Source organism: Python bivittatus, unplaced genomic scaffold, assembly GCF_059951505.1.
Source record: "Python bivittatus isolate LINGU-HERP-01145 unplaced genomic scaffold, Pbiv_v1 ctg000220_np1212, whole genome shotgun sequence".
NCBI classification, from domain to species: Eukaryota; Metazoa; Chordata; class Lepidosauria; order Squamata; family Pythonidae; genus Python; species Python bivittatus.
In genome coordinates, this window is record NW_028277048.1 from 1,119,616 (window position 1) to 1,146,249 (window position 26,634).

The 26,634-nt window shown below is 37.9% G+C and overlaps 1 protein-coding gene across 4 annotated transcripts in view; it reads right to left on the reverse strand.

Annotated features, from left to right (window-relative positions):
* DNM2 (dynamin 2) overlaps positions 1–26,634 on the reverse strand; it is an 84,396-nt gene that overhangs the window by 31,388 nt on the left and 26,374 nt on the right. For 2 of the 4 annotated variants that reach the window (XM_025167815.2, XM_015888387.3), the window contains exons 4-12: positions 26,112–26,315; positions 24,818–24,916; positions 21,379–21,539; positions 18,014–18,156; positions 16,221–16,356; positions 11,354–11,421; positions 7,752–7,890; positions 6,882–6,968; positions 4,875–4,945 (exon numbers count right to left, since the gene is read on the reverse strand). In XM_025167815.2, the coding sequence (XP_025023583.1) occupies positions 4,875–4,945; positions 6,882–6,968; positions 7,752–7,890; positions 11,354–11,421; positions 16,221–16,356; positions 18,014–18,156; positions 21,379–21,539; positions 24,818–24,916; positions 26,112–26,315 (1,108 nt within the window). Of the gene's footprint in view, positions 1–4,874; positions 4,946–6,881; positions 6,969–7,751; positions 7,891–10,122; positions 10,262–11,353; positions 11,422–16,220; positions 16,357–18,013; positions 18,157–21,378; positions 21,540–24,817; positions 24,917–26,111; positions 26,316–26,634 lie in introns of all 4 variants that reach the window. The other 2 variants (XM_088137579.1, XM_007430016.4) reach the window with 1 other exon arrangement.

A 26,634-nucleotide genomic window follows, 5' to 3' on the forward strand; every position in this document is an offset into this window, starting at 1 on the left:
GTCCTAGGAAGAAAGCCTTTTCTGCTGTAGCCCCCGCCCTATGGAACATCACTCCCCCCGAGATGAGTGATCTCATCTCCAACTCTGTTGGCCTTCCGGAAGGCCCTTAAAACATGGCTTTATCATCTAGCTTGGGGATCCCATGGTAGAGTGGTGCCTGTTAGACAGTAATATGACAGTTAATGGAATGTACTCTCTGTATGTTTTCCTGCCATTTTGTTTTTTATTTGTTCTTATCTTATTTTTAATTTAAATTGGTTGTTTTTATATATTGATTATTACTATGAACGCCGCCCAGAGATGGGCAACTATACAAATGTGATTGAATAAATAAAGACCTCTGAATGTGGCTCTGTTTCCAATTCTAAAAACACTGGCCTCTCAGTTTATAAGGGATACATTTATAAGGAATACAGTTTATAAGGCTTATAGGAAGCATTTGTTTTTCTGTGCTGTCTTCCAAAGTCACCTTCTAGTATTTTCTGCTCTGCTTAGACACAGAAATATAATCCCCATTCATCTTACATTATTAACATATACAATTAAATTTAATTTTTAAAAATTAAATATGGCTATCATTTTTTAATATAGAGATTGGAGATTTGCTATCCTCATCTAAGATTCTGATCTTTGTTGTTGTTACAGTACTTTTCTTTTGGTGCCTGCAACATTATGCACTGATGCATGCCACCTAAAAACCTTGCTGATCCCTCTATCATGCCATGCACTGACATGTGAATTGTAAATGAAAGGAAACTTTAATCAAGGGTTTCCTCAAATTTCATAATATTACAAGTTTCCTAATATGACCAATGAATTTGTGTGACTCCCTCACTCCCTGAATAAAATTAATTGTTTCACTGGGATTGGGCAAAAAATAAATATACCACCTATTTTTTATAATTACATTTTATTAAGTTCTCAAACTCTGAGGTACCACAAAACTGCTCATTGCACATTTGGCACTGCTCCCACTTTGCCTTCATGTCTGATCACCTTTTAAAAAATTGTGACCTCCCCCGTCCCTCCTGGGGTCCTGACACACAATGTGAGAAACCCTGCTCTAACCTAACCTTCCCCCCAAGAAAACATTTGCACCTATATGTTAAAGTTTCAAATACCAAATAAATCAATAAATCAAGTTTCAAATAACATGCTGAATTATTTTGTCCACATGGTTGCAGATAAGTTCAAGGCCCATGCATTCATCATCAGCTGCTCTGACATAAATGTAGATCTTCGATTCTGAGCCTATAAATGTAAATGGATGCATTATTTCCAGAGAAGCTGAACTGAATGGACTATCAAGGGATACAAAATACCTTTATAGGTATTGCTCCTTTTATATATTCTGTCCCCTAAAGGAACATACTCTTCCCAAGACATAGGTATCACTGTTCATTCTTGCAATGCAAGTTGCCATCACTTTATTGTGGTTTTGAACGTACTAGCAGATTTTATACATCATGCTAAACCATAGTACCATTTGGAGGTGGTTCTGACTTATCATGCTAATTATGTTCTATTTAATAAACCATGCTTAAACAAACCACAGATCAGCATGATACACAAACCCAGCCACTAAGTGTTGATATTCCATAGAACTTCAAATTAGGAAGATAATTTACAATGCTAATTCTGATTTGTGATTCCCAACTTTCAGACCTAGAAACAGCAACTGTGGGGCACCATCTTCTTGGGTGGATGTAACTGACTCATTTCTGAAAAATGAGTGCCCTATTACCCGCAGTATAAGGCTCCAAACAGTAGAAGCATTTCCCTCTTCTATGCTGCAGAGTTTTAAGCCCAGCATTCAATTAGTGATCATGGACATGTCACACAGTTCTGCTCATATTGCTCCACTTGCCTTTTAAATTTGAACCTGATTTCTTGTTCGCAGTACCAGAAGTCTCAATAAATGAGACATAAAAGGTAAATAAGATATTGAGAGAGAGAGAGGCAAATAGCCATTCAGAAAGTAAAGGTCCTGCTTCCGGTTAGAGTAGTTTGAAGGCAGTATTTACATGCTTGGCAACAGAAATGTTCAATAACTCAGAATTCGAGAAATGAAACCTAGTTTTGTGTCCCTTTCAGTTTTGGCAGGAGAAAAATTCTCTCATCTACACTGAAATATAAGAATGTAAGCAACAGAAGGAATTGCTCCAACTGATCAGAAGAAATCCATGCTATTTTTATCTTTTCTTATCTGCAGCACAAACAAGACCTTCAAAGAAAGGATCTTTGCACTGTTAGACACATTATGCTTGACAGATAACTAGGAGTGCTTGTTTTTGGAGTGAAGATTTATAAGAAGTCATTTCTACTGTTCAATTCTAATCTTCAATCCAGTTGCAAGACACTTTCAGCAAGTGTTCCAAAGAGTTAGACAATTTGGATTCTTGCTGTAATAGGGAAAAACTCTCACAAGCAGATACGCACCCAGCCACCATGTGCTGCTCAGTGTAACAGCTGGGGAGTTTTGGAGAGTTTCAAAGGCATCCAGAAGCAAAAGTGAGACAATTCAAAGAAAAACCAAGACAGATTAAAGAAAAGAAGGAACTCTGTATTAAGAGGGAAAGAAGAGATATGAATGCACACATGCTGGAAAGAAACTCACTCTCAGGCCATTTGACACACTGATGGCAAATATTTTATAAAGGTCCTTGGGGTCACATCACAGTATAAAAAGAAAACAAATCAAAAGGATTCAGGGATTTCTTTTATGGAAATCATTGATTTAAGAAGTAGCAAGCTTTTGCCTTTACCAAAAAACTTTTAAACTCCTGTATCAAAAGACTGCTTGGTATTTTAATACAGAGAAAAAAACACCGTATTAACATATTTTAAAAGTTTGCAAGTAAGTGAAAGTAGATTTTGTCAAAGAACCTAAACAGGTACATAACAGCATATGAAAGAAGAAGTTACAGGAACACTCCAGCCTTTTGCAGCTGGCACTACAGCTGCCTATCTTGAGTGCAGAGACTATGGGAGGACACACACAATACAAACAAGTTGCCAAGGAATTACAGCTACAGTGCCTGAGTTGGAGGAAAAGGGAAAGATTGACAAAGTTACGTAGAGCAGATATTCAAAAAAGAAAACTGCCAGTCCTACACTGGCAGGCAGGCCTTAGGTTAGTTGTAAATAGAAATAGATTGAACACAGAAATGGAAGTGCGCACAAAGATAAATAATTCCAATCTCCACTCTAAATATACAGTTTCACTCAAAAAAGTTCATTAGAACTTTCTGAATAGATTATGTTCCAACTGAATAAAGCTCAGACTATTTCAAGAATATCTTACAAATAAGATTAAGACTATGTAAACATGGTATAGTATGATTAAACACTTTGCACTGTCAGCGGTTTGTTGCAGCTGCTCTGAGCCCGTGTGTATATGCACAGAGAATATAGCCACCAGACTACCATGAAAGTGAAGTAGTATACTATCTTTTTGCAGTCTTGTCTACACAAAAACCCATAGCACTGAGCCCAGTAAAGAAGCAACAAACTTTTCAAAAGGAAATTAAAAATCTAAGGAGACTACCAAACTTTTAAAAAGTATTTTTCAAATCAAAAGGGAAAAGAGAACCCAGACTATGATGGGCCAAAGGTAATTTCTAGTGATGCCATCCAGGAAACACATGATAAGCAAATTCAGAATAACTTAACTTAAAGGTACAGGTAGTCCCCAGTTTAAGACCGAGTTCTGTTCCCAAAGTCTATCCTTAAACTGAATTTGTATGTAAGCCAGAACAGTATTATTGTATAATACTGCTTATACAGTATTGTGTAATTAACTCAAACCATTGTGTTTGTAATTTGAATCACTGTGTATTTAACTCAAATTCTGCTGCAATAGGCTCCGTTCTTAACTATAGGTCGTCTCTGGGCATTCTTAACCCAGGGACTCCCTGTATTCCACTACAAACCCCTTGATCCTAGCCACAGAGGCAGTACACTTCTCAAATAACAATGAATTAGGGATGTTGGAGAAATAATAGATACTTCATTCCCTTTTAATCTTTCTGAACAGATGAATGTGAGTGATGCCTACCCTCAATTATTTTTTCTCAAAGCCTGATCATCAGAAATAATAAAGGATTTTTTTTTTTAAAAAGCTACAATTTTTAATCAGAACCTGATAGAAATAATTAGAAACTTTTTCAAGCCTTAAGATATAGGCAGTCCTCATTTAGCAACTGCCTCGCACAGCGACTGTTTGCAGTTATGACAATGATGAAAACTAACTTTGTGACCAAAATTCACATTTACAACCTTCACAGGTTTGTAAAGCAAAGGAAAGCTGAAGTAAGATCATAAGCACAGTCACAGTTTCACTTAGTGACCACCTGGCTTAATGACCAAGTTGCCAGTCCCAATTGTGGTCACTAAATGAGGATTACCTGTACTCTTAGATTAGCTGTTGTAATTTACCTTGCACTTTCAAGCCAGCAGTACTTTAACCATAGAGAGGAAAGTGCTTCCCTTTCACATGCTTTCATATATGGCAACTGTTATTCTTGAATTTGTAATTCTGAGACTCACAGCATAATATTATGCTATTGCTTAGTTCAAAAAAATAATTTTTTTTAAAAAGTGTCTATTTGGGTAAATTGCCCTCAAATTTCAGAAGAGAGTAGAACCCAAACCAAAGTGTAATAAAGCTTCTTCCGATCAATTTCACTTTAACTCAGTCTTAATAACAACATACAAAGCTTCTTTACAATGCAAAATCAAGCATTTAGTTTCTATTTGGTCCAGGTGAAAAACAGGTATTTAGACAGATGATGCTCTCTGCTCTTTAGTAAAGAACAGAGATACTATGTAGACCACATGCTTTTCTAGATCTTTATTAGATAGCAAACACTCACTTGGCAAATCCAATAAAGTCTTCATGATTTGTGTTGATATAGGATAGCTCTATGTCAATCAGCAGGAGAATCTGAAAAAAGAATGGCAAGAGTTTCTCAGCTATATGGCAACATAGTTTTAAAAACTAGCCCATCTAGTCTCTCATTCTGTATTTAGGGAAGATCACCGATGTAGATTAGCTTGCTTATTTACATACATACATACATACATACATACATACATACATACATACATACATTTAAAGAACACCCAACTCCAACCAATACTGGACACTTAATAGCCAGAACAATAAAATAACAAAACAGACTACATGTATGCAGAAAAACATACTGAACAAATCTTACAAGAATAAAATCTTACAGATTTACCCACCACCCTGCCCCAAGGTCTAGGAGAATAGCCAGTTTTTCCGTACCTTTCAGAACAATAACAGGGTGGAAGACATATGGCTCTTTGACAGAATACTATTCCAGGGGGCAGGCACAGCAACAGAAAAGGCATGCCTCCAAGGCCCCAGTGCATAACATTAACTGAAGGGACCCAAAGTGCACCCACATAGTTAGATATTACAGGATGGGCAGAAACAATCAGAGATAGATGGTCCCTCAAATAACCAGGCCATATGCCATGGAGGGCTTTATTAGTGGTAACCAGCACCTTGAATTGCACCTAAAAACCAGCTGGCAGTAATGCAGCTCGCGGAGCAATGAAATCACATGAGCATACTGTGACATGCCTATTACTGCCCATGCTGCTACATTCTGGACCAGCTGCAGCTTCTGAGCCAGTGCTGGTGAACCTATGTCACACATGTCAAAGCTGACATGCCACGATGTTTTGGGTGACACCCCAGCGTTCACCAACACCCGACAACTATTCTTCCTGTTTGAATTACCAAAGAAACTGAGTTTTACTCGTATTTCATTTTTGTAATTATTTGAGGTTTCTTTATATAATACATAGCACCACACGTGATTGGACTGTATTTTTTAAAATAAATGAATATGTAAAGAATTGTTTCTCTTTTGTTCAGAACGGGGTGACACACCAGCAGAGTCAAGTTAGGCATTTTCCAAATTTTTGACACGCCAAGCCCAAAAGGTTCACCATGACTGTTCTAAGTAGTTTTCAAGGGCAGCCTCATGCAGAGTAAGTACATTGTAATAGTCCAATCATGAGGTGACTAAGGCATGAGTCTGGGCATAACCTGGGGGCTATGGGGATCTGGATGGGGAAGAACAGGCTTCAGCTTAACCCTGGCAAGACAGAGTGGCTGTGGTTTTTAGGGCCCCCTGGACCCAGTGTTTCTCCACTTCGGGTTCTGAATGTGCTTGCACTGCCCCAAACAGAACCCTAACCCTCCTAGACTCATGACTCCTCTTCAAAGAGCAGCTGGCAGCCATGGCCAGGAGAGCTTTTGCTCAGACTGCATATTCTACTGCTTATGCATTGTCTATAATGTGCAGTTGTAGCCCCTCTTCCCTGGCCCCTCTCTAGCAATGCAAAGGGAGCAGTATTGGTTCTTGCCAATGGGGCAAGGAGTAAAACACCCTGCAAACATTACACCTGTTTGCTGAAAAAAGTTGCTTTACTTTAAAAAGATGCTGGTCTGAGCCTGCATTTTTCTATACCACTGTAACTCATAAAAGGACTATAGGAAAAAATGCAGAGAGCTGGTCTAGTTCAAATAATTTTTTTCAAAGTTGTGGCTTCAAAACCTGAGAGTTCAGTACTATCTGCACTGCCCTCAAACAGAAGTACTATAAATCCTACTACATTACCTTAGTCCAGTGTTTCTCAATTCCTCAGCGTGCTGAGGAGTTGAAATCCACACATCAAAGTTGTTGAGACTGAGAAACACTGGACTAACCTAACAGTAATTTCAGCTCACTACAAATACGAAAGAGGTCAAGCCAAGGAAGAGTTCATTTTGTTGTGATTCTGATCCTTCTATTCTTGGGTCAGTCCAAAAGGTTCTCTGGCAGGTAAGGAAGCAGACTGCTTACCTGGTCCTTAGTTTTTCCTTCACGTTCTCTGATGTATGTAGTAACAATTCTCTCTGTCTCTTCTCGCAGCCTGGGATAGGAACCAAGCTAAGGACAATTGGATAAGACATCAGATCTCTGCAGCCTTAAGCACTATTCATACAGACGCACAAGGAAAAAGGAAAGGTTGGGCTGGGCTGCCTCCCTGTTTTATCACTGGGGAAGGACCGATTTACCAATTAAGAGAAATTTATTTTTACCAATTTAGGATACAACCATTTTAATTATATTAATCTATTTTGCCACAATGCATCCCTTATACTCCCCCAATGATCTTCTGGGAAATAGCCCAAGATCCTTCTGGGGTTTAGTAGAAGAAAGGAGCACACAGAAGACTGGCTTCTTAGTATCACAGGGAAAATAAGTTGCTTGTTCTTTTTTTTCATTACAGAGAATTATTCATTATATATTGTCTGCATGCTTATAAATACATTCCAGAGCGTCTTTCATGACTTACATGTTTAATATAGAGAGAGTACCTCAAATAAAGTCATGTGAAGTGCTCCTTTAGTTCCTTTCAAAATAAAATACAACTACAGTTGCTATGATCCAAGATACAGCATTACTGCAGGACCCTATTGTGTACCAATCCAAGTGCAAGAACCCACAGGAAAGGTAATCTTACATCCCGAGCAGTCAAATGAGTATCCGAGTCATGTGGGTCAAATGCCATTAATTAGTCAGAAGAATGGAACCTGCTGTAGTCTCCACTGCTTCTTATATGAATGTATTCAGGCTTTCTTTTAGCTAGACACCACAAGAAGCCATACTCCAGGTGTTACCAAGAGTTAGGGAGATAGGGAAGTGGAAAAAAGAGTATAGACCCATTACCTTCTCTGAACACTTTTTAATGACCATGGCCAGCTCTGAGACCACCAGATCAACACACTTCAAACTGGGCTCTTTGAGCTTTATAATCTGTTTTTTCACTATTGCTTCAAAAGCCATATCAGGTGTGAAGAGCCCCGTCCTGCACCATGCAGAAAGCATGAACACAAAGGAGAGATTCCGAAGAATAGGGGAAAAATAACAGAGAGGGAAAAAGAGATTGAAACGGTTAGTACTGTGCAAAATGAAAAAGCAGCAGCACTTCCTCAAGAAGATCCTTCTTGGATTGTCAAAATGAGCAATTCCCTCCCAGAATCTCTCAAGAGTTATGCTCCTCAGCAGCTTCAGACAGGATTCAAATTCTGCAGCAAATGGACTGTAATCTACTTGGCTCATCCTTGTAAAATACTCCATGTGACAGTAGGAAGTCTTGGCTAAAAGCATGGAAGTCCACCTCTTACTTGCTACCCTCAAAAGCCATGAAAATGTCTTAGCATAGCAACAGGGAAGGAGTTATGGTTGCTTCTCATTGTGCCTACAGCTAGCCTGTTGGTCTAGAGCATAAACAACCAACTTATGGCATACAGGCTACAACCACAAATATAAAGAACTCTTGGAAAAAAGCAGAAAGGCCTCAAGGTTTCAGACTATGTCAGAAGCAGATTTTTAAGTCCTGCCTCACTGAATAGCTGAGCTAGCACCAGCCTTCAGTCTGAAAAGACTAGACTCAAACTTCCTTCAAGCACAGGACTCTGTACACAGACTTATGGTTGTCTGCTGCTGTCTGAAAGCCTTTTTACCTAACAGGCATCTAGGGCATATAGGTTGGGGAAAAAAGAACAGTACTGGTGATGGTTGCCACTTTTAATTAATAGAATTATTGACTTTCCACTTCTGGAATAGCTAATTAGCACCATCACTGGAGCTTGAAATTTTGTTTGTCTGGACTGAGCCAGAAAAGACAAGATTCACATGACTCACTGCTTTTCCATATCTACATGTATTCCTCCAGCATGTCAATGAAAATATTTCTGTGTTACACGTTAGTTTTCTCTGTGCAGAAGAAATGTTTTGAATTAAGAAGGATTCCAATACAGTATACAGGCCCTTACATACATTATGGGTGTATCAGTAAGGAAGAGACCTCTTTCAGAAATCAGCACCTCAACTGCACTTCAGTGACCATAGTTTGCCCAAAACAAAGTCCAACAATACTTTCTTGGTCATTTAGTCTAAAAGAAATGCCACTACCAAAACATGGAAATAGTAGTCAATCCCTCTTTGCAATAGCTATTACATGTAGTCCTATTTTATCATTCTTACAATCTCTTCCCCTGACTCCTCGCCAGTACCTCTTTTCAGATTCAGTAACAAGCAAGTTATTTCCATGTTCAGATTAAAAAGTCCTGTACTATACTTTTGGGGAAAGACTTCTGTAATGAGTCCAATGGCATCTCAGTACATGTCAGCTGGTCAACTACTATTGAAAAAGATAACAGGAGATCCTGTTGCATTTGAGTAAGTGGGACCTGAAGGACCTTGGAGAGCAAGTGCTGGCTTCTTCACATTGTATCAACAAAAGCTCAATTCCTCTGTCAGAAACAGATTCAATCCAGCACATATAGCACTGCAAGAGGCACGCAATGTAAACCGCTCTTCACAGGGTGTTCTTCACTACTTTGCTATTATAAAAAAATATCACCAAGAAGGTATACAGACAATGTGATCCTGAAATCTTGGTTTGGACACCTTGCTTTTGATTCCAAAAAATTTAATCAGAGAGAAGTCAGTTTCTTGACCAATCAGGTTTTAAATATATATGGATAAGCCAATTATACTGGAACAATGGAATGTCTATTTGAAGAAGGCTTTTAGAATGGAGAGAGTTCATTATTTCAGTCAACACAGTTGAAGTTACCTTGCCAAAACAGCTTTAGCATTATTGGCCATGTTGCTATGAAAAAACTTCAGAGAAAGCGGTTTAAATGGCAGATCAAGAAGCCATGCACTTAACAGAAGGCCAGGATCCAAGAAGAAATCAGCTTGCTACTTTGAACAACCTCCAGACAGCTCACAAAGGCTTCTGTTTGAGAGCAGAGGATGAAAACAGGAGAGGCCTAAGGCACAAACCACTTCTGCTAACTGAAATGTGATACCAAAATTGTTGTCTGGATCACAAAATACCATATTTAAGCATTTTATAGAAAAATAGGAAACAAGACAATCTCAACATTAGCCAATCAGGATTTTAGAAGAAGTTTGCAGCAATTCCTGGAGGTTGTATTAGGCAAGTTGCGAAAAATAGAATAGTACAGTTTTAGGTTTTCCCAACCCAGTCAAGTAAGGGCTACAATGCCTCTAGCTAGTTCAATACCTTACTGGTACACTGTCTAACTGTATTGATTAACTCCTGAATAACCAAGTCGACACACTTCAAACAAGGCTCTTTCAGCTTCACCACCTGCTTTTTCACAATGGCTTCAAATGCCAAGTCTGGTGTGAACAGCCCCGTCCTATATCAGCACAGGGAGGAGAATAGGAGAGCACAGACACAGCAGAGAAGAAAAACAAAAGGGGGGAGGGGGAAGAACAGGTTTAAAGATGGGCAACATTCTAAAACACAATTCCCTCCCATAATAGATAGCTCTTCCACTGCTATTTCCCCCTCCTATTGCTAGTAATGTTAGTTAAATAATATAGTCTTAGGGATGGAACAAGGACTTCAGAAAATTAAGATTATTATGGAGAGAGATAAGAAGAAAAACATTTTTGTTACTGAAAGATATTTTGCAAACTGAATTGTGTAATATGCTTGTTCATAATATTTTTCTAATATCTTTGAATATAACAAAGGAAACACCAATATTATGGATTTTAGGAGAAAAAAATTCCTGCACTAACTAGTTATCAGAGGATTAGAATGGGGAAGTATGAAAAGCAGCTAGCCACAAAATAGATACTTTTGCTGGGTCAGGAAAAAAATGACTGTTCTGGAGGCAATAATTTTGCTTACTGCTGCCCCCAAAGTAGCTAGGAATACCAGGAAAGAGTAACTTCTCTTTCTTGCAAAATGACAGCAGAGTCTCCTAGCCTATACATCCCAACTTTGGCTTATTTAAAAAAAAAAAATCATTCCAGAGTAGCAATTCCCAAAATACAAACCAATGTTCTCTCAAAATCAAAACGAGTGTCTATCAACTACATCTTCATTCGCAGTCTAAACAAAATAAAGAATTGCTAGAGGGGAGGAAACCATCGTAAGTGCTGTTGCTGTTGCCCTTGCCCTCCTGGATAGCAGGAATCAAAAACTTCTCAGTAGATTTACAACCTGATGTTCTACCTTAAGCTTTTTTCATCCTTCCCTTTGGCTGAAATTCATAGGAAGACGTTTGTCATTTAGCTCTCTAAACCTCTAGTCATGCCAGTAATATAATTATTATGTTTCCCTGCAACATCTCATCAACATTTTCTTTTTGATTTCAAGATAATAGGAGGCATTTTCAGCAGAAAGGGCTTCCCAAACTGTCAGCTCCCTTGGATGTCCCAGATAACTATCATTACATACATTTTATGCCATGTAAATTCAATCCAGTCTGAATACTTGCCTTATACCATGGATGTTTTTGATTGCATAGCTGATTTCCCGTCGCAAATCTTTCTCATCAAACTCCATCTAAAAGAAAAAGACTGATATATAACCATTCTTCCATGTGTAGACCTTTTCCAAAAATATCTGTATTTTTGTGAAGTCATTTTATAGTGTGAACCTATGTCACGATCCAAGATCTGAGGATATAAGAATCAAGAGCAGGGTACTTAACCATATGCATTATCACCAGTGGAAGGAGAGCATCTTGAAATAGGTAGCTCCTCTCATCCAATCCTAGGGACAAATTCTGTCTCTGTCTAGTGGGAGGAGGGCCAGCAAACTTCACTGTATACTTCAGCACCTATATGCCCTACCCTTTGGTCAATGCTAAAGTCATAGCAACAATGATGCTGTCTGCTAATAATTAGTCACCAGATTTCAAACCTACTTAAAAGGTCAGGATAAACTCCTTCCACTGAGAAAGGTAAATGCTATCAGTCAACGTTAGCATTTTTTTTCTTGTGTGTGGAAAAATACATCCTCATGGGAAGCTTAGCATCCAGTTAGGAAAATGAGCCACAGTATTCTAGAATAAGATTTATAAATTATTCATCTGCCAAAGATGCAGTGAGCATAATAATATATTCAAATCAATAAAGTAAAAAAGTAAGCACAATAAAAAGCTAATTGCCTAAAAATTAGAATGTAGTTTGACAGGTGGACATAATCTAAACAAAGAATTCTTTTATTGATGAAGCTCTGCTTAAGTTCCAACATTTCATACAGAACAAAATCTGAATGTAGAAAGATTCAAATAGGAAAGCAGTCTCTTAGCTATGGTAATACTGAGCCATTTAGTGACTAACATCAGTGACAACCAATATAATTGTACTTAAGCAAGAGCTAGTCTAATGTGATAGCTAGATCCAATATACATAAGCATAGATTAAATAATTTAGCACAGGTGTAGTTCTCCAAAATTTGCAAGGGCACTATTGCTAGATTGTGGGACAACAAACTAAAGCCTGTGAACCAAATCTGGCCTACTGCCTGTTTTTGTATGGCCTGTGAGCTAAGAATGGATGGACGGGTAGGCGGCAGGCACACCCATGAATGCAGAGGAAGATGTGGGGTTATACAAAACATTTACTGACTCCTGTTCTAGATTGAACAGCTTAGTCTGCTGGCTTATTACCACTGTATTAATTCTATGTTTTTAAACACTATATGTTATATATGTGCCATTTTTAGAAAAAGCTACTGAAGTTTGCAAAATTCTTACAACTGCCTACCAAAACTCTTCAGAATGTGAATGACTGATAAGGTTTTTATCAGGAAAGGAAGCATGCAAAACCCAATTTCTGTTACACCTGCAATATGAGCATCTACAGTTGATGAAATCTTGACTGAGGACTGTAAACTTGACCCTCCAAGAAGGTTAAAGGAAAGAACAATCCCATATTGTTCATACAAGCCTCTCATGGAATCTGTAGTAATGCATTCTTATATTCCTGCTGCAATTCAGTGCATATATATTTGTTTCCACACAAAAGTTATAATTGTTGATTATTAGCTGGTTATATTATTGTGTCACAGAAGATAATAGCATAGGTGCAATTGCACTATCTCGTGTGATTGTTCAGTGCTACCTCTCAAAAATCTCAGATCTTTTGGAGATGTTGATGGCTTTTGATTTAAAAAATAATAATTGTGGGATGCCACCAGATGTTTTTGCCTCCATATGTGATATTACTATCCCTTGCTGTAACATATTACAGAGGGAGTTCTGGCTGCCAATATATGAAGTGTTTCTTCGCACTATGTTTCTATACTTCTTCCGACTACCCTTAAAAATAACTGCATGCCTTACCTGGAAACAAGAAATGTTTGGACTTACCTTTAAAGCACTGAGTGGCTTACTAACAAAACACCTAAAGAAGCAGCTCTCCATACCAACTTGCCTGTGCAAAGGCTTCCCTTGAGTTGCTATTGCCATTTTCTGAGATTTTTAAAACTTCTCAGTCTAGCCTACAGGATTTCCAAATGGTTTCCCCTCTAGGTACTAACTCAGTGTAATCCTGCTTATATTTGCCAAGGTCAGCTAAGGGGCATGGTGTAACCCAAGGATCTTACCAGAAATGTAATATATAATAGGAAAGGAGGCAGGTTTTTTAACATGCAGGCTGGTATTTTCTCTACCATTTATCCTATGCTAGGTTCATACTATAGTACGTCACTCAACTACTACTACTTTGTTATGGCTTTTAAAGTTACTGTTTTATTCCAACACATTAGACTTTAAATATTTATTATAAATATTGTTCTATAGCGGCCACAAATTTGTCTTAATAAAAGTTGAAACAGATTCTAAATAAGTATTTAATCCAGATATTTCTTCTAGAAATTCAACTGCCCTTACATCCAAAGAAAAAACATGTTAGATGCCATCAGCAAACAGATTGCACCAAAACATTGGAATTCTTAAATTAGACTTGAAGTAAATGTATTCAGAACTCTCTATTGTAAAATACTATCCTCCACACAAATACTCACTCTCTTCTCCCAAATACTTCCAATATTTGAATGTTACAACCATCCTACTGCTGGATACTGCCAGACTAGCTTTTAGGATCACTAAAGCAGTTTGTTTGCCAAATTCAGTTTCTGATATAGAAGACAGTTTTCTCCATAAAGATCACTAAAAGGTTAGGGATATGATTATAGTTTCCCAAGTCTTTTCAATGTAAATATTTCTTTTCCTGAAGCGAACAGATTTCAGGCTCTTCAATAATGGAGAAAGTAAGCTTTGCCTTAGAAGATGCAATTTTATAACAAAAATCTTATAGTACTTTCCTCAACTTGCTTGAGCTACTACAATGAATATGCATCAAGCACATTCATTTACACAAACATCTTTATAACTTTACCTATGTCCTTCTGAAACACTTAACATGTCCAAGGAATGTGATGAAGATGCTCAGCAAACGTTCACTTTTCCATAGACCAAAAGGGCAAGCAATGAAATTATGAACTGAACAAGTGAGAAAAAGCTGCTGATAGTCTAAAGATCTAATGGACATCATCCTAGCCTACTTACCACCCCACAATATCACTCTTGGCTGTAATCAATTAAAACAGTGCCTTGCCTTACCTGACTGCCTAAATGGGCCTTTGAGTTTGAAAGTCTGAAAGCACTGGACAAGTCTGTAAGACACTGGATTTACCATAAAGGTTCTTTTTCTACAGTGTATGGAGGGCATTCTGAAAATTAGATTGTTATTCTCACTTACTCTGGTAGGCAGACAGAAAAAACAGTAACAATCCCTAGAGTGTGAGGTGAAGGAGATGACTTCCTTTCTATTTATGAAATCAAAAAGCAGCAGGAGTTCCAAAGAAAATGTAAGAGAAAAAAACAAAAGTAAAATGAAATGCAATATCAAAATAGTATTTACCAAGGCCAAGCAACATCTTACTAGGGAGGGAGGGATGCTCTGTTTATGGTAGAAGAGGAATCTTCATCCAAGTTCAATATTCCATTTTCCTACAGTACATCCCTAATACTGGGATATATGAAAAAAGTCCCCAGGAAAGTCCAAGCATTTCAGAAACTTTCTTTTTCCAAGACACAGAAAACACACATAGTAACTTTAGTATATACATCTCCAAAGGAACTTTGGTGTCAAAAATTACCACAGGGATCTCTATTCCTTGTAGAATGGATTGTAATTTATAAGATCAGACTTAGTATCATAAAACATAGAAAACATAACACTAGATCCACCTTGATAACATGGTAGTAGAAATACTACGTCTAAAGGTTGCCTGCTGGAAGGATATTCTGTTTAACAGAAAGTCCTAGTCCTAGTTTTACAAAGAAGATACATTGCCCTAAACATATCCAACCTATGCTAAACCTTATCCAGAGAAGTCTAGGCTTAGGAGAAAATGATAGCTGAAGCAACATTATTCCAAAGGGCCTTTGAAAGCTGAGGTTGCCAAATAGTTTGGCTCTATCTGATGGCTCAAAGGATGGCTGTATTTGATTTTAACTTTTTATGGTGTTTTTACCTGTATTTTTTATATTTTTATTGTTGTAAACTGCAAGAAGTCTTCAGATTCTAGTAATACAGACATGTGAAAACTGAAAATTCTTAACTAATCAGCCAAAATTAGACATATCCAAGAAATCCCTTTCATACTACTTCTTTAAAACATTATAAAAAGAACTCTCTATAAGTAAAAGATAAATAACAGACTACCTAAATGGATCTGAATTTCCTAACACATAGGTATTTCTAAGACTATGTATTTTCCACTTATGTACCTCTTAATACAGACAAATGTCTCTTCATCATTCTCAGACTTTACAGAAAGACAAACATACATATTCTGTTTAGGTTCTCATTGCTAGGATGATGTTTCCAAAGCATTTCCAACGGAAGTAAATATTTCTTCTTTCTATGCTTAGGAAAACCTCCAGAGCCAGGAGAGAAGAAAACTAAAGATTGGGGTGTCTCTTATTTTTAAGAAGTATGATGCACAACTAATCTCTCCTTACATGTCTGGATCTTGTACATAGCCAGGAAACGAAGTGCTAGTGTTGGCCTATCTAACAAAAGCTGGTATCTATGTTTCTCTCTCTCTTAGCAGGAAACAAAGAACTGAGAGGAGTAATTTTTACTAGTGGTTTAAAATACAGCAGTACTCTAAAACATTTGACTTTGAGAAACTCATGTGAGCTCTGACAAACATTGAAATGGACTTGGTTACCAAGGTTAGCTAAACCAATACAGCATGAAACCCATAGCTTCAATCTCGATGAACAGCATATTTGAAAATCAGATACACACTCCTCTGAAGAGAATAGTTTTTAGCACTTTTACCTTGACCAACTCAAAGGGGAACCTCTCATGAAAAATGCGATTTATTCGGGCTCCACCTGAGAGTTCTAGTGTATCCACCTGATCTCCAGACCCTTCAATTCTCTTCTCAAAATCAACTGCAAACTGTTGGACCATTCTGCAAAAAGATAAATGGGATAATGACTGTTTTTCAAACCTGCTGAGTCATGGAAAACCCAATAAGCAATTAAGAATATTCAGAGAGGAATGCTTTTAGGTACTGAATCAACTTCTGTTGGCATCTTTCTATGAAAACAAGTTTTTGCCAGAAAGATAAAAAAGTTTCTCCAGCAAGTGGTGAAGCTTCCTGCTGATGACTAAATTTATGTTCATCTCAACATGAGAAAGTACTCTAATTTTTTAATGTACTATCAAAAACCAACTTTCTATGGCACTTACTGAAAACTAATATATTATACAATGTGTGTAGATGGATGGATGGGTGGGTGGGTGGGTGGATGGATGGATGGATGGATGGATAGATGGAAAAATGGATGGATGGATGGATGGATGGATAAAGATTAACCCGGGAGAATGCAGATACCATACAGTAAGATGGAATGTTTCTTATAAATTCTACTCTAACAAAGAGTTTCTTTTTGTCATCCCAAAAGGCTACTGGAGAAGCTAAACTAGAGATAGAATCATCTTGGAATTAATACCAGCTATTTCCTCTCTGACCAGAGCCAGAAAAGTCAAGTACCACTGCTATTCTATGTTCAGTTCAGAGAGTTTATAGTTTTAAAAGCATTCAAGGATGCTGATCTTTTGGCCTGCAGCATCTTATATTGCTAGGCAAAGTAACCATATCAATGTGTGGATGGATGGATGGATGGATGGATGGATGGATGGATGGATGGATGGATGGATGAATGATGAATCACCTAACCTAATAGAGAAAAACTGTATAATATGTGAGTATGTAGACATATTTTTAATAAGACTTTCCTTCTTCTCTTTTCTTAACACTCAGCTGCCTTTGACACACCCTCTCTGCTCACAAATTAGCAACCTGACACATTTTCTGAAGATGAATTCCTTAAGATGCTGGATCTCATAAGCATAAATTGATCTCTATGTCTCTGGTTACAGAAAAGTGAGGGCATCAAGGATGTTTTTACTTCAAACACTGGTACCATCTCTTTCTTCCATAAAATCACTTTTTGCATCATATTTTTTATATAATCAAATATTCAGCTAACATTTATCTCTTGCTACCCTTCTCTCTCTGCTGCTCTCTGTTGAAATTTAGGGTAAGCATTTTTTAGGGCCAGGCTAAAAATATCCTACTTCAGACATATTATGCAAAGACCTAGGGTCTCAAAAAGGCTCTAACAATGGGAAAGGTGGAAGGAAAGAGAAGAGGGCAACCAGTAATAAGGTGAATGGACTCAGTTATAGTGGTAATGAGTGCATTGTTGGAAGACCAAAGACCAAATTAGGGGTAGATCGTCATGGAGAAAATCTATCTAGGAGTCGAAAATGACTTGATGGCACATAATCAATCAAAAATTCAATTCTTTAGGGTTTTTTTTTTTTTTTTTTTTGCTTACGGAATTCTGTAAAATACAAAGACATCAAAGTTGCTCTATAAATAAGGGAAGGAAGGAACCCCAACTGATGTCTGCCATATCATACATGTTATTTATTATGTTATAACATAAATAAATAAATTTTAAGTAACAAGAGTACGGTGCACACACCCCTCAAAGCATAGCAAAAAAAGCAGGAAGCTATTCAAATGAGAGCCAGAGTTTAGTATAGAGTTGACCTACTGCAGCAAGGCTTTGGTTTTCCGTGTAGGATCATCAGGACGAAAGTTCTTATATTCTTCCACCTCCTTTTCAAGTGACAGCAGCTGACTCTGAAGTTTGCTACGTAGGGATGGCAGAGTGTCCCGGATATGGTTTGTCAATTGCTGAAGAGAAGGCAGGAAGCAATAATAATTTTACATTAATATCACTACATAGTGTTTCTTACTACTAAAATAAGCTATCCTCCTTTTGAAGCCAGTGAGGCTGAGGCACATGCTATTTCCTTAGGTACTTGCCAATCTATTTTGCTCTCAAACAAGAGTGCTGATCTGATGGACAACCTGCTCTAAAAGTTGGGAAAAGAAAATAATCACAAGGTACTTATAGTACTCGACTACTGGGGCAGTAATGGAGGATTGAAGACAGCTCTGTTTTCGTGGAGATGACAACTGCGGTGGTTAAGAGGAGCTGATGAAAAGTCTGGCTCTTTGGAACCATCTCTGGACAAAGGAGATGACTGGATCACCCACAAGTACTCCTTACAGAGGCTCCCTGTGAAGAGGTCACAATTTAGCAATTTCCAATGGGTTGAGCATTCTGGGAGTCACAGGAAACATCGAGCCCAAGCTGTGGTTCAGAGCCTCCAAAGAGACAGTAGATTTGCTTTCACTTCCTCTTTTAATTAACATCAGAGATTACTTATCAGCGATTTACTTGGAAATTAAAAACTTTCTGAAAGGCAAGTTGCTGTACACTGGGAGAAAGAAGATTTAAGTAAGTTTAAACATTAAAACGAAATATTTTAACTTTTGGAAACAGCAAAAGGGAGTTAAGAATGTTGGCTGTAGATAGTTAAGGGGCCAGACAGATCTGAAATAATAGTTTTTTTATGGACTGTTTTAAATTTTATAAAAATACAGCAAATGATTTTGGAATTAACTGTAAGAAAATTTATTGTGGGAAAGTTTTGGCTCTGAAAATAAACAAAAGATAAGACTGGGCTTTGAAGGTTAACTAGAGGGAACCTGAGAGTAATTAAGGGAAAAGATACTTCCTAACTCAGTGGAGGAAAATTGCTTTACTATAAAAGAATTAAAACTGTTTGGGAACAATGTGTTCAGGACTTATTTTTTAAGATTGGATCCTACAGAGGTTATAGAAAAAGAAAATATTCTACTGGATAAAACAGAAGCTGAGGATGATTTGAATAAGGATTTTAAAATGGAATGTACAGAATTGCCAGACTATAAAAGAGATATGGAAGATATGGAAAAAGATGTTGTGGATTTGAAAATGGACTTTAAAATGTTTGACTAAAAAGTGACATGAAGAAAGAAGTTGTAATGGATATACAAACTATGCTAGCTGATGTTTTAACAATTAAAAGGGATATCCTGATTATAAATTAGAAGAGTGACTTGGAGAGTTATCTTATTTTGGATCCAGAGAAGGGAAGCACTACATCTCTGAAGGGGCTATTGAAAACAGCCAGGGAGAAAATGATAAGAAATCACTATGTGGGACATTATTTGAAGAAGCGGCTGAAGATTAAGCCTCTTAAAAAGAAGAAAAAGAAATTCAAAGTGGACTTATTTGACCAGGACTAAATTGTATAAACTTTGATTTGGGTTGTTATTGGAATCTTTTTTTTTTAAACCAGGATTGCAAGATGATGTAAAGTTTTTTTCATATGGGGATAAATCTTTTATCTCCTACTTGTCAGAGAAAGTTATGGGTTAGATTGTAAAAGGGACCTATTGGATCTAGTATATGTATATGTATATGTATATGTATATGTATATGTATATGTATATGTATATGTATATGTATATGTATATGTATATGTATATGTCTGTCTGTCTGTCTGTCAGTCACTATTATTGATATGTGTTATACCTATGGGGATAATCAATCAATTTATTTATTGTTTTGACCACTGGTTGTAAAAAATAAGATACAACCTGCACAAAAGTAGCCAGACATTAATAAAATACATTAAAATATACAAAAATCAGTAAAAAACATTAAAAGAGTGTTATTATAGTCGGTAAAATATTATAAATATTAGGAACTAAGAAACCTTTGGCAGGAATAATAAAGTTCTAGCGTACAAGTGGTGGTCAACAAATTTCTCCAATCCTAACGCTTCTAAAAACCAAGTTGGTTCCTTACTTTTTGTATGCAGTAGAGTTATAGGGAATTTCTACCCCTTATGATATGGAATTCTTTCAAAACAAGCTCCTCAGAATTGTTTTAGGTGTTCCTAATAGTATTCCCATCCCCCTTCTCTATGCAGAAACTGGTACATACCCAATTAAAGCTAGAACAATTGTAAGGGCATTTAATTATTAGGCTAGATTCCTCTCACTACCTAATTCCTGACATGCCAAGCAGTGCCTCCTGGAGCAAATGAATTTCTTCACTCCTTCTTGCACCAGTTGGTTTACATTTTTTCCAATCATATGCATACCTATGGGGATAAATCTTTTAATGTTTTACTAATTAGAGAAAGTTATAAGTAAAAATGCAAAATATATTTGTCTAAACTTAAAACATATAGGTTATTACTACTGGTAATGCTTTTGCTGAGTAAGACCGATCAATAAATCTTTCTATAATGTGGTTATTGTTTAGTGATGAGAAATGGGAAGAAGAGAGTTTTTTTCTGTAATATTAGAGAAGGTGTTAAGTTACTGTAAATGCTTATACTTGTTTGGAGAGAGGGGGGAGTCACTTTTTATATTTCTTTTTCTTTTTTCTTTTTCTTTCTCTTGCTCTTTTTCTTCTTTTTGTTTGTATATCTTTTCTAATTCTGTATTAACTTTTAACTATGTAAAACTCTAATAAAAATATTATTCAGAAAAGAAGGTACTTATAGTACTCAAGAATCCTTGTACTCCTTTCTCTTCCCAACAAAACTCTTACTTTGTTCTCACTGTTGTGAATTAAAAGACAGAGCAGAGAGAATTCCTTCCACAGCAGGCACTGTCTTATGCAATACCACCTACATCTATTGCTTCAACAAGGTTTGCTCATATTCAGTAGAAATGCATCCATTGAGAAATCTGTTTATGAGAAATATTTAGCACTCCTGCAGGGTTTTTTTATGCCTGGCAGAGACCAAAACAAACTAGAAACCAAGGTATCTTACTTCCACTATTGTTTCTTTGCAATATCTGAACTAGTTCTAAACTGAAGCATAGTTAATTGATTTATGGACACTGACATAGAGGAAAAAACTCACATGTGGGTTTAAAATAAGAGAGACACCTTCTCCATGATGTACTACCATTAGAAAGTGTAAGATAAACTCTTGGTGATGTTCACCTGAAAGCAAGCTTATAAGAGTAAGCCAAGAAAAACAGATTGCTGTAGGAATAGCATACCTGGTTCAGGACCTTCTGCAAATGGGGAGTTCCCATGCGATCAGCCATGTGTCTGTAAGCAGGATGGGAAAGGAAGAACTTGCGCTCAGCTGCCAATGCTGCTCTGATGTCCTTCTTACCATCAATATCCTTCTGGCTCCGGTTCACAACTCCAATGTAGCCTACAAGGGGACAAATCTGTATGTTAGGTTCTGTCTCACAGTTTGTACATGGCCCAGAACAAATTTTGAGAAGAAGGCTAGAATGTGACAGTGCAACAACTTCATAAAGTCAGGGTATAAGAGTATATCAGCAATAGGGGGAATATAGCTTCTACCACTGAAGTCCAGAAATCCACTCTTAAAAATGAGAACATGCTATTATTTTTTCTTTATCTGAAACACCCTGGCCTAGAGACAGGATGGGATTTTTCACAGGCATGGCTGGATTTTCCTCACCCAGAATAGTCTGTTTAACAATTATGCCATACTATTGATCTCAAATGGTCATCTTTAATATAAGAACAGAAAGGAATCCAGAAATGTATAGAAAACTAGAATGTAGTACCTGAATATAATACCACAAGAATGTGCTTATTTTGCATTTTTATTCTAGATGCAGAAAAATGATTCTGAATCAGATTAAAGAGATAATCAAGATCTTAGTTTGTGAAATCAGTAATCATCTAGTCCTCTACTAATTATCTATTACTAAATAAAGCTTGTCAAGTTAATGGCTATACAAAAGGAATAGTATGAAATCATAACCGACATCCAGAACCTATTCAGCAATTTTTGCTGAAATGCGCAAGACTAATCTGACCTGTGTATTTGTTCATTTTATATTTATCAACATTCATAAGTCAACTACTCATATGACCTATGTTAAAGTGCTTTCCACTGAACCATTTCTTAATTTCTAAATAACTATTCTAAACAAGTATATCTGGTTCCAACTATCTAATGCTTATTGCCAGAGGAGAAAAGATTGAGATACTCACTACTACTATGAACTGAAGTTATGTTAACTAGATGCATGAAATGTGTCAGGAGCAAGGACATGACAGAACAACTTTCAAGACCTGTCAAGTCCATTGATAATTATACCTTCCTGATGACAATTTAGGGACAAATGATGCTCCAAAGAACAACTGTATCACCAAAGACTTAAAACCATCTCAGAAGGAAGCTCAAGTCTTATTTCTCCTTCCAGTCCATGAAAAAGGGTCAGAAAGAGAAAGAACAATATGGCAAATTATTGTAGTGAGCTGTTATGCAAATGATATTAACGAGAGATATATAGTATGTGCAGCTATGATCTAAGTTACTTAGATGGTGGATAGCAAGTATCTCACAATAACTAGTAAAAATCTATTTGGCCAAAGCATGCTGGGCTTGATTAGGAGAGCTTTAAACTGGATTCTGAAGGGGAGTGGGAGGTTGGAAATGAAAATCCCTGAGGAACTCCACAGTGGAGGGACCATGAGCTAGATTCCACCCACCCGCCAAATCAACACTGACTGGAATGAGCCCTGGAGGAAGAGAACCAGTGCAGAACTGTGCCTCCCACTCCTATTCCCTGGAACCAGTCCATGATCAACAGTACTGAAAGATGCCAAGAGATCAAGGAGAGCATGGATGGATGCACCATCCCTGCCCCACTCCCACCTGAGCTCATCCACAAATGCAATCAATGCTGTTTCAGTCCCAAATCCAGGCCTGAAAACCAACTGAAAGTAGCCCAGATATTCCGCTTCCTCCAGACCTGAAAACCAACTGAAAGTAGTCCAGGTATTCCGCTCCCTGCAGCACAACCATCTTCTCAACAACCTTCCCTAAGAAGGGAAGGTTGGAGACAGGACAAAAATTATCTTTAGTAGGGGACAGACCACTGCCTCCTTAAGTATTGGTGGAACCACTCCCTCCCTCAAGGATGAATTCACCACTGCCTGGACCCAGCCACATATAATCTCCTGGGAAAGCTTGGATGAGGGCTATGGGATTTAATATACAGGTGGCCACTTTCTCAGGACTAACATGATCAAATTCATTCCAGATAACACTGCCAGATTGTGCCTATTCCAACTTCATAGGATCTGCTGCATAGACAGTATCCAACTTAGAATCTGAGCAATTTTATCCAACAGATACCTAGAATATTTCTCACAACGGCCCTGCAGACTCCATTCTACCTAGGAGGGACTGAACCACCCTGAACAAGGCCACTGGATGGCTATCTAGGACATGATAAGGGTGGAAAAATATATACGCTTTGTCACTCTTATCACTATAAAGTAGTCCTAAATATAGGCTCTGTCCCACGTCTGGTCAGATTCACTCTTTGTTGTCTTCCAGAAGCACTCTAGGCTTCTCTTCTGCCATTTCATCACTCCATCTCCTTTGTAAATCCGGGGAGTCCGGAGCTCCATAGACAGGGAGAGGCCACATAGGTGCAGTACAATCCAAAACTGCAGCTATCCTCTCATTCCAGGTGGCAAGCAAGGCCTCAGTCAAAGCAAGTGCCAGACATTCAGGAACAAACCCAAACTCCCTCTGAAACCCGTATAGGTCCTTCAGATGCCTGGAGTGAACCAGTTGAATAAGTCCAGCCTCCCTGCAGCAGGGAGCAGCCCCAGAGCAGTCCACGGCAAAGGAGTGATAGTAGACTCCCTCAAAACCCAATCACATTGCCACAAACACCATATCCAATGTGTGACCACCACTGTGTGTTCAGCCCTCAATGACCTAGATCAGGTCTGTGGTTGCCAGGATGGCCATGAACTCCCAAGGCACATCAGAATTCATGTCTAAGGCAGGCAGACTGAACTACCTCAGGAGCATAAGCCTGGAACTCTACTGCCAATCAGGCTATGGAGTCAAGGAGCTTAGGCAGGGAAGTTGGTACAGCAGCAACAATCCCAATTGAACCCTAGAGCTGAACTGTACAAATAGGGTCTTACATCCTGTAATCTGCAGAGCAGCACCTCTGAAAGCCTCAAAATCTTGGATCATAATAGCTACCCCACCACCCCTGCCCTGGGGTCTCACCTGAAATCTAGATGGGCACATTTCTGAGAGGTCAACATCCCACTCTGTGCCCACCTAGGTCTCAGTAATACACATAAGGTCAGCCCTCTCATCTGCAACTAAGTCATGGATGAGAGGAGCTTTATTACAAGCTAAGCTGGCATTCAGTAGAAGCAGTTGAAAGCCTGGGCCTCTGAGGTTCTGATACCTTGGCATTGGGGAAGGAATAACTGGCTGGAATGCAGAACCAGTTTAAGGCACCGAGACTGCATTCTCAGAATACTGCCCACTCCCTATCTTTCACCATATCTTCCTCTGCCCATAATTAGCCCAGAGTCTTCCTTCCTTGTTTTGCCTATGAATTTAACCAGCAACCAAAGATGGAATTCAGTGACAGGAATATCCATCAGCTGTAATTCTGAATGGCTTTCTACCTCTCCGCAGAGGCAACAGTTTATTTTCCAAGATATCTCTGGCATCAGTTCCTTCATCCATCAGGTCTAGCTTGGTTATTACTCCAATTGTTCTTAGACCTGAGAAAGAAAAAAGAATCATAATCAAATGGTGATCAATTTACAAGTCCTAAAATAATTTTCTCAAAGTCACTTTTCCTTGTGAAATAATAACAAAGATATTATATATAACAAGTAGTATAAAACTAGCTGAAATATATTACAACAACATACTTAGCTGAGCTGGTTTGCTTGGGTCCTGCATTTCAGAATGGTTAGCCTCAAGTCCCATCAATTTTATAGAGCTTGTGGAATCTTTTATTACTTTGTCAGGCAGCATAGAATTAAAAAGTCACTACTCTAAAAGGTTGAAATTATTCAATTTTGTTCTTACTTGCACTTTGAGCTAAAAGGTGCTTTAATTTTATTATTTCTTCCACGTCTTCTCTGCTCCCATTGCCTACCAGTAACAGGCACGTTTCAGTGTACCCATGTGCCACCTCTGCTATGCAAGCTGCACTGGCTGCCAGTTGGCTTCCAGGTGCAATTCAAGGTGCTGGTTATTACCTATAAAGCCCTGTGTGGCATAGGGCCTGGATATCTGAGAGACTGCTTGTCTCCAACTGTTTCTCCCACCTAGTACATTCCAGAAGAATGGGTTCGCTCCAGGTCTCCTCCATTAAACATTGCCAACTTGTGGGACCTTGGAAGTGTGCATTCTCTGTTGCAGCCCCAACCCAATGAAACAGCATTCTCCCCAGAGATAAGGATGGTGCCCTCTCTCCTAGGGTTCTGGAAAGCTTTGAAAACCTGGCTTTGGTCCCAGGCCTGGGGTTAATGCTTATTATTTGTTCAATGGCCCCTGTTTTGTTTTGTTGATTTTGTTGTCTATTAGATTATTTTAGTCTGGGCTGGCTGTTTGATTTAATGTTTTTAGCTGTTTCTATGTTTTCTCTAGTTTTGTATGCTGCCCAGAGTTCCCTGGAATTGGGTGGCCAATAAACTAAACTAAACTAAACTAAACTAAACTAAACTAAACTAAACTAAACTAAACTAAACTAAACTAAACTAAACTAAACTAATACCAGAAGATTTCTTTTAAAGACTGGGATCTTATCAGAGTTAGGCTATTGCTACTACAGAACAGCAACTGCATTTTGGTGCATTCTACCTGGAAAAATCGTCATAAAGTGCTATTTTGGAATCTCACACTAGTCCACGATGAAGAATGTATACATCCACTACATTAGCAGGTGAACAGAAAAACATAATTTACCCTGTGGGTCAACTTCTTTAGCCAGTTTGAGTGCGTCAGAGTTGGCCAAATCCATATTGGCTGGAGTCACAGCAAGAATCAAGCTGCTCTCTCTGCTAATGAACTGTAAAATCATATCTTTGATCTGGTACTCTATATCCTGGGGTTGGTCACCCACTGGCACTTTAGTGATACCCGGAAGATCAATCAGAGTCAGATTCAGCACTGAAAAGGAAAGTCAGCAAAGAATAAGAAGTTCGCTTGAGAAAAGCTGTTTTACCTTAAGATCAACTCTGGACTTCAGAGATTTTTCCAAAGAGGGGGGAAAAAACGATTAAAGCCAAGAGACAGCTCATTTAAATGAAAGAGAGAGGGAAATGAAAAATAAAAAAATCAGTTGAAGTCAGTTTTATAATTACCAAAATACTCTCAACTTTTAATTATGTACTCATAGGTCATGACAATTATTTCCAAAGACTTATAAAAGTATTCCATCTTGAGATAACATGTACATATTATTCCCTTCAGTATTTTCCCAGAGGTA